The sequence below is a fragment of the Cariama cristata genome, unplaced genomic scaffold (genome assembly GCF_000690535.1).
Source record: "Cariama cristata isolate BGI_N322 unplaced genomic scaffold, ASM69053v1 scaffold4407, whole genome shotgun sequence".
NCBI lineage: Eukaryota > Metazoa > Chordata > Aves > Cariamiformes > Cariamidae > Cariama > Cariama cristata.
In genome coordinates, this window is record NW_009625960.1 from 1 (window position 1) to 8,804 (window position 8,804).

The 8,804-nt window shown below is 36.9% G+C and overlaps 1 protein-coding gene across 1 annotated transcript in view; it reads left to right on the forward strand.

Moving 5' to 3' along the window:
• The first annotated feature begins 877 nt into the window (after window positions 1-877).
• SUGCT (succinyl-CoA:glutarate-CoA transferase) overlaps window positions 878-8,804 on the forward strand; it is a 135,542-nt gene continuing 127,615 nt past the window's right edge. Inside the window, exons 1-5 of the mRNA XM_009703812.1 lie at window positions 878-918; window positions 1,014-1,087; window positions 4,538-4,623; window positions 5,401-5,451; window positions 8,041-8,161. Coding sequence (XP_009702114.1) covers window positions 1,039-1,087; window positions 4,538-4,623; window positions 5,401-5,451; window positions 8,041-8,161 — 307 coding nt within the window. The 5' untranslated portion in view covers window positions 878-918; window positions 1,014-1,038. The remainder of the gene's footprint in view (window positions 919-1,013; window positions 1,088-4,537; window positions 4,624-5,400; window positions 5,452-8,040; window positions 8,162-8,804) is intronic.

Sequence of the window (8,804 nt, forward strand, 5' to 3'; positions counted from 1 at the left end):
TTTTTTTTTCTTTGTGGTACGAGGCCACCTTCCAAACAGTAATGAAATTACCATCTGCGCGAGATAGTGAAGTGTTTGCGTCCCCAGTCTGCAATTAAAGACACTGAATTAGCAGAAGATAACCCAAGGTCACCCAAGAGAGAGCTGGCAAACCTATGCAGACCTATGAGTTTGCTTGCTCTGCCTGTGGCGCTTATTGCCACTGCTGTTCTTTCTTAGAGCTAGGCAGGTTGGAAAGGGTGAGGGAAAGGAGGAAAGCATTGTGAGTTCCTCGTAGTTATCTTGCGTGTGCTACTGCCATTGAAAGTTAAAGATGGAATGAGTATTTCCTTGGTTCATATATTCTATCTTCAGTTTTGTAACCTCTTTTTTGAAATGCAGTTGTTCTTTTTTGTGTGTGTGATGCAAGTGCATGTGTCTGCACAGGTCAAAACACTTTGTGAGGATACTGCGCTTCATGTTGGTCTGCTACCCGTTAGTTTTAGTTTGTGTCATTCTCATGTTGCTTGCTATGCTTTTATTGTATCTTTATTCAGATTAGTCTTTAAAAGCTATATGAGTGTTTGTGGAAGGCACATATAAAAATATCTCTGAAAAGTAGCTTTCTTGTAGAATTGCTTGGTGTTCAGAATAGGTTCTGCAATGTTAACCATAAGGTTTTCCAACTTTGAAAGGCTTTACTAACATAACATACTCCAATAACCTACCCGTGCAGAAAACTTTATTATCCTGTACTCGGGGAGGGAGATGAGGGAGGATGATGGGAGAGTGTCATAAAAACAATGTTTCGGACTACCAATGAGAAACATACCTTACAAAAAAAAAATAAATTCCGGAGTAAGTTACTGTTTTCTGTTTCTTGTCAGGTGCTAGTAATGTAAAGCCATTGGATGGTGTGAAAATTCTTGATTTAACCAGGTTTGTGTTTTGTCTGTAATTTGGAACAGTCTGTCGAGATGCAAATATTCTGATTGGGAAAAACTAAGAAAACGATCTTTTTTTTAACATTACAGGGTGCTTGCAGGGCCCTTTGCCACAATGAATTTAGGAGATCTAGGGGCTGAAGTTATCAAAGTGGAAAGACCAGGTAAGATTTTTATTTATCTATGTTAGATATAAGGAGAACGTGGGGTAGTTTAACAAACAGTTGTTTATGTATTTTAAGTAATACATGACTGAGAATGCAAGATTGAAAACTTTTGCAAATATTTAGAAAGAATGCTATTTTTATTTGACGATGGTGTGTTTTTGGTGACAGTGTGTGTATGGCATTGTGCTAAGAAATACAAATAGCTGCAAAGTTAGTTATATTTTTTTTTTGAGCCAGCAGTTTTCAAGTTTTGGGAGCATTTTACATCCTCGTACTATTTCTGGCATGGTAGAGAACTACTTATTAGTAGGTTTGCCTATACATGTATGATTTGTTTGCTTTAGCTTTTAACACTGTACTCCCTGTCTGTGTGTTTTGATCAGAAGTAGTCTATGTCTATATTTAGAAAACAGTGTGAGAAGGGTGAGGTTGTGAGGTCAGGTAACTTTTTCAGATATTAGTGTGCAAAACAGTATTGTGTCATCACTTACTAAAGAAGTGCCTTATTCCATCATTCAAAACCAAATAGTTTGAATTGTTTGGACTTTGCTTAGATTTTAAATTGGGCTTGTGAATGCTTAGGTGTATGGTGTTTTTTCATGAAGTGGTAAGAGGGTTAAAGCAGAGTTTTAAATTTAGTGTTTGAAATGCAAAATTTGACAAACACACAAATCCTTCCAGCAATTAGTTACATAAAAATTGTGGAAAAGGTGTTTTTCCCATTTGGGAGTTCAGAATCTCCAGCTCAATTCCCTCTGAGCTAAAATGTCTTGGATAATATAAATAGGAATACATCTTGCTGCTCAGGATTAGAATACTGATAAAATGGCAGGCACTTTAATTTTGGAAACGCAAACTCCACCTTCTATTATTATTATTACAAGGAAGAAGGGTAATATGAGCATTTAAAATATATATCTTGTTTGTTAGCATTGCTTTTGTGTAGTATTATGCAGATCTAGTGGGGTTGGCAAGCATTTTGACTGATAGAGTATAAGATGACTTGACATACTATATCAACTTTCTCCTGAGAATAATTTTAATCGTCCAGTACAGTTTCAGGTTATCAGTTAAAAAATACCTTGTCAGAGAAATCTTTCTTTTGGAATTGTGCAAAGTGCACAAAACTTATTTTCTGCATGAGGTAGTTGTATCTTTAAACTCCAGAATCTTGTATTCCTATATAGGTAGAGATGAAAGTTCATTGGAAAAGGGAGGTTTCTGAATTTGCACAAAAATCTTCATGCTAGTGCTGAAAGTGTCTGAGGTTAACGAGCTTTGAGTGTGTGTTTTCAGATGCAGAAACTTGTGTAGCTCCTTCTGAGTCCGATTGGACTCTGGGTAATTAGCTTCATGAATAGAATTTATTTTATTTTTGTGTATTTTAGCTTAACACAATGGTTTTCTTTTTCCACTCAGCACATGCACTTCTTATTCCAAGAGATGTTGAGGATTGGGTAACAGTAATAAAATATGCTTCATTCTTATGGAATAGCTACACTCTTTAGTTTGTAAGACCGTACGAGAAGACTAACAAACTGTATGGCATTTGATTCTTTTTTAGAAACATTCTCTGCATTTGGCTTTCAATTTTGTGCATCATTATGCATTTGAGGCATGTAATTATGCCCTAGCAGCTGCACATTATGTCATGTATTTTTTCATTCTTTAACTTTCCATGTTTTAAGTTTCTGTTTTTTGGTATTACTAGTTTTGAAAAGAGCTGGTGAAGATAATTACACACTTGAGATATAGAACATATTACATTCCTTATATTATATTTTAAATAGGAAATATTGAATGTTTGAACATTTAACAAAACATTGAATGTCTGACAAAAGTTGTCACATCAACCTATGGGTCATCCTTAATCGCTTACCATTGTTTCAAATGTTTTCACTTCTGTGACAGCACAGAAGCTGCATCAGTTTTGTGCTATCAGATGAGACCGACAGTGATATTATTCCAGGTATCTAGGTTGTAGGAATGGAGCAGTGTCAGCGATTAAGTATGAAGTAATGGTTTTGGAGATTTGTATTCCAGCTCTTAGAGTTTTGTTTTGTGACTGAAGGAGGAGGGCGGCCTAAGAATTCTGTATTTCAAACATTTTAGAATGTGAGTAATTGGCTTTTTCTGTGAGAGGATGTCTACTTTCACAGGAGTATTAATCTGTAAAGGATAGTAGCCACACTAGTGTCCTACATGGGCAGTGTTAGTGAAATGTTCTGTTTTGAATGGCTTGAAGTGGTAACATACAGAAGAGAGATTGTGTGTGTGTGTTTTTTTTTTTTTTTCCCCAAGCTTCCTGCTGGAACCAAAACAGTTCTCTGAGATAATAAACAACACAAATGTTGATGAGTAATTTATATGTTTGTATAACTTCTACCACAGTTGATTTTTAAATGGCTGTGGACTTTGTGTTACCATAGGGCATAGCGTAATTATGACAGTGGTTATATTGTACGAGATCAAAGCTCCTTCAGCTTGCTTCTGTTTGCATGCTAGTATCAAAGTCTTCTGTTGCCTCACTAAGGAAAGTTTTCACTTGTGTGAAGTTAACAAGTAGATAAAGTCTAGATATTGAAATAGATATAGGAATGTGCATGCTTGCTAGCAATCGGGATGATGATTATTATATCTGAATTTAAATTTAACTTTAATTCTAATTAAAATAGATTGCTGGTCTTCGTGACATTTAAGAAAGGTTTAAAATTGTAAATTAAGCATAAATGATACAGCGACATCAGCGTGTGCACCAGCTTTAATGCCATCTTACCTTTCTGTAAGGCAGGAGCATTTCTGGAAGGGCTGGAGGTGGGCGATTACACCAGCTATAGCAAGTGCTTCTTTTTGTTGGGGTTCTGCAGCACGCAGCTGATCAAGTTATTGCTGATCAGTGGTATCTTGATGTCGTGTCCAGAGTGTTTCACGAGTAGCTTATTGACCGTGTGCACTGTGTGACTCAGTGCAGGGCGAGAGCTTCTACTAAATTCTTCTGGATTGCTTAAAAGAATGGCGTTGTAGCTCGGCTTTAAATTTAACAAACCAACATCCCCCCCGCTTCCCCCAACCCAACAAAACAAACAAATTAAAAAAAAAAAACCTGAACCAAACCAATCAACCCCCCCAAAAACTAACCACAAACAAAACCAACCAAAAAACCTGCAAATACATTGGTGGTGTGTGGCTGTATATGAATATTTTAAAGCCTAAAAGTAATCCCAGCGCCAGCAAAGACTATGTTCCCTTTGCTTAATTGTGTTCATTTTTAGGTGTGTGTTTTGACATAAATATCCTAAAATATACATACTAAACTAATTCTTGTCCTGCCTGGTAGAGGAGGCTTAGATGGTTTAAATATGATGTTGGAGGAAATCTTTTTATTCTTTTTACTTGTTGGCAGTGTGGTATTGGACAGCTAAGAAAATGTGATGGCCTTTCTTTCAGGAGCTGGTGATGATACGAGAGCCTGGGGCCCACCTTTTGCTGGAACAGAAAGCATTTATTTTCTTAGCGTCAATAGAAATAAAAAGGTAAATGGAGTGTGGTATTGAACATCAGCCTATGTTTTCTGTAATTATGACTGAAGACTTAACACTTCTTTGATTCTTAACATATATAATGGAGCAATAGTTACATTGGCCTTGAGTTATGATGAATAAATTTCAGGAGAAAACCAAAGAGTTCTTTTGAAGAAAAAAGGGTGCAAATGTCTGGTATGGTGCTGTGATCAGCTGAGGCAAATTCAAAAAGCAAGAGTGGTCCTGCCAGTCCTCAGCTGCTGGTGCAAATTGTCTGAAATTGAACTCTGCTGAAAGTAAGGGTTGTTTGATCATAAGGATTAGTTTTTTCAGGTGCATCAGCTCAGCTGACCTGCATCAGCTGGCAGCTGGAGCTGGAGGAGAGCAGGCATCATACCACAGTTAGGTTGGCTAAAGATGAAGCTTCGTGACGTGCCTGAGCTGTTTAATGGCTTGTTGCCATCGAAACAAATGTTTCTGGTGTCCCCATGTGTACTTGCAGTAGTAGATGCTGTGCAAACACACAGTGAACAGACTGCAGTGCAGCTCCCAGCTGCACATCTGTCAGACTTGTTTTGGTGCTTCACTGCTGAGACAGTTCAGCTTGCTTTACCAACAGATTTTTTTTTTTTTTTTTTTTTTTGCAGGGGGAGGTGGGGGTGTGTTCAAATTTACTTATTTGATTTAGCTGTAGTGTGAAACTTGGCTGTTGGTTATGTTCAGGAGAGGCTCATAATCACCAGAAGGGCTTTCACAGGAATTACTGTTGTATTTTTTTTTTATCCCCAGAGTATAGCTATCAACATGAAGGATTCAAAAGGAGCAAAGCTAATCAGAGAGGTAGGTTTTGATAGCATGCAAACTGTGCCTATTTTGTATTGTTTTGATCCTGAGTAATAAAGAAGAAACTCTGCATTTCAAGTATTAAGTTAATATCTGATAATTAAAAATATGTATACGTGCAGTAAATTTGTTAAATGACTGTATATAGCCTCTGTACTCTGTGCTTTTGGACTCAGTGTTCAGTGTAATTTCTAATGACTTTATATCTAAAATTTACATGAAAAAGTCAACAGAAGCTTCAAATGAAATATTGTGAGGAAAAGGTCTAACGGCCTAGTGCTTTGCTTTTACTTTGCTGTATTTGATCTTGCCGGACTACTTCATTAGAAATATTCAAGCTGGACTGATCTGATGAAGTCAGTGAGCAGTTTAGAAAGAGGAGATACTGGGCTCCAGTATTTGCAGGTTTTTGAATGTTACAGTGTATTCATGACTTCAGTTGCCGTGCATCTTTCTGAAAAATACTGTCCTGTAGGTCAAACTTAGTATTTGTTTCTTTTTTCAGTATTTGAATTCAGAATGTAGGGGTCTTTTAAGGGTGATCCGTTTTCCCATTGAAAAATTAATAAAAGCATCACATTTCACATTCTGTGAAACTTGTGTTTTGTCATCCCTATTTTATTTATTGAGAAACATAAAACCTGCTACTTGCTAGTGCTGTGTTTTTAGCCCTGCGGTTCTAACACATCTAAGAGTGAGCTGGCTTCTGTTACTGTTTGTTTCAATATCAGTTCCAATCACTTTTTCACAGTGAGACTGTATGTTTCCTACAGTAAGTGGAATTTGTCTGCTAGTAGTTTTTGTTGGGAAGATTGCATGAAATGGAAATAGATTAAGTTGTCTGATACTTTTGACCTTTTTTCTTTCCTGTCAGCTATCTAAAAAATGGAAATCTTTGGAGTTTATAAGCCAAGGGTTCTGCAGTTCCTTTTCTCTTTGCAGAACACAAGCATTTATTGTTGATTTGTTATGAAGCTGTATGTTCATTTTCTAAAAGTTTTGGAAATGAACACTGTCATTTGGAATAATTTTGCATGGTATAACACAGATGTGTTTTTTTGGATAAACTAGTCACACTTTAAGTAAGGGCTCTAAAAATTCTTCCTCTAGCATAGGAAGACTAGCTTCTTATTTGACCTTTAAAAATGGTGAAAGAAAAACTACTCTATGCAAAATGTCTACTGATTCCATGTGTGTTGGCTGGACCTGTTTCAAGAGTTAAAGGGAGCTGAGCCTATGAGTCAGGATGAGCTGGACAAAAGATGGCTTCAGCATAAGCTTCTTATGTGACTGCCACTATTTGTGGTTAGGAAGTTCCCCTTTTCTCATCGTGAAGTTTGTGCAAGAAGATTACTGCTTGATTCTGGTTTTAAATGTGTAACTTTCTGCCTGCAATACGGAGAACCTTTTTATGGCTGGTGACTTAAGAATTTGCAATATATCTTTGTGCTTGAGTCTGAGGTGCCTGGCTGAGTTCAAATCTCACATAATTTTTAAATCAAAGCAGCAACTTTCTTCTCCCTCATTTGTCATGCAAGAGCAGCATCCTTTGTCAGCTGAGGGTGGGGCTTCCCACCCTTTTCCTACTGGTAAGATCTCTTGTACCACTGTAATGCAGAGCTATTGTGATGCTGAAGATAGGGTAGCTGGCACTGAGAGTACTTAATGTTACAGACAAATGGTTCCTGCCAGCAGCAATATTAATTTTTCCTTTAGCTTGATGTTGCTGAAATGGTCAAGCATGTATGAGAATTACTTCCTAAGATGTGATGTTACGGAATTTCAAGTGGGAGAACTAATTCTGTTAAATATTTACCACACTAGCTGTGGAAATGAGATCTTCTGTGACAAAGTCGTTTCTTACAGTTTCTATCCTTTATTAAAGTTGATTTCATAACCACTACAACTTTCTGTTCCTTAAATCAATGGCATCCCTATCTGTGATATGGCAACACCATGAACTGAAGTGATAAGGCATTATTGAAATGTGACTCTACTTGTGGAGTTGTTCATCATTCTGCTTGATTTAGAATGATAGTTTTTGGAAGTATTTGGTGCGGAGGTCTTGACATTCCATATTGTATCTCAAATGGAACCAGAATACAACTTCTTCTGTTTGGAGTTTTGTCAAAAAGAATATGTAGAGGGAAGTTGTCTCTAACAGGCTTTTGTTTGCAACTGTCTCCTGGTAACATCAGGACAGATGTGTATAGAATTGAGCATTGTTCAGCAATGTATTTGTTACTATGAAAAGTAACATTCATGTCTGCAAAGTAATTGATAGCAAGAAGAAATTCAAGTTTGTGACACTAGTTACTCATATATAAATATGAATTTTGTCCTGAGCCTAGGCCTTACAAAGAAAAGTAGTAAGGTTATAAATTCTTTTTTTATTAAGAAAGGTAGCATGGTTAGAATAAATTTTGTTTCCGCCTCTCATAAATTCCATGTAGGTAAAAGAGGGCAAATCTCAGAATCTAGAATCATATGAAAAACAGAGGAGTAGAGAGTCTTCACCTATATGACAAAAGCACAGCCTTTTGGAAGCTCATTAACAAATCTTACTTATCCTTTTCTTTTCTAAAGCTTGCAGCGGTGTCTGATGTTTTTGTGGAAAACTACATCCCTGGGAAACTGGCTGAAATGGGTCTAGGTTATGAAGACATTAAAAAGATTGCTCCTCATGTAGTGTACTGTTCAATAACAGGTATTTTAATTTCAATTACTTGTGCTCATTATTTCCTTTATTCCAGTCAGCTTGTTATAAAACTCATGGTTATATTGAAGTATGTTATTTTGATGTCAGTTAAGATAAATTGAAAGACTAATTGAATTTCTTCAATTCAAAAACAGGTATAGAAAAATTGGGAGGCAGCAATGATGTCAACAGCTTAGGAGCTGTTCAACAGTGGCATTACCATGCCAGCCTGGCGTGTTCCTGTTTACTTGAAAGGAGCCAGGATTGGCTGGGCTCCTTGGATTTTGCTTTGAACTAGTTGAAAACTCAGGATTCCCCCCCCCCCCCTTTTTTTTTTTTTCCTCAACAGTTTTACTGTATCAGTTTATGTATTGCAAGTTTCCAGTCCGGTAATCTCATGGTTCTTCACTGCCCTGAAGCATCTGTCTCTTCAGAATTTGTGCCGTTATGTGTTCATGGGAGTTTTATGTTACTTTGGTACAGCCTATTGCCTGGCAACTGAAATGGTAGAAGAGTTGTAGGTACTTTGTAAACGCTGAAAAGAAAGTAGACGTACAAATATCGGGAACTACATACATGTAAAAATGATTTTAAGTCTGAAAAATCATGAAAAAAAAAAAAACCAACCAAACCAAACACCCCACCCCCCCCC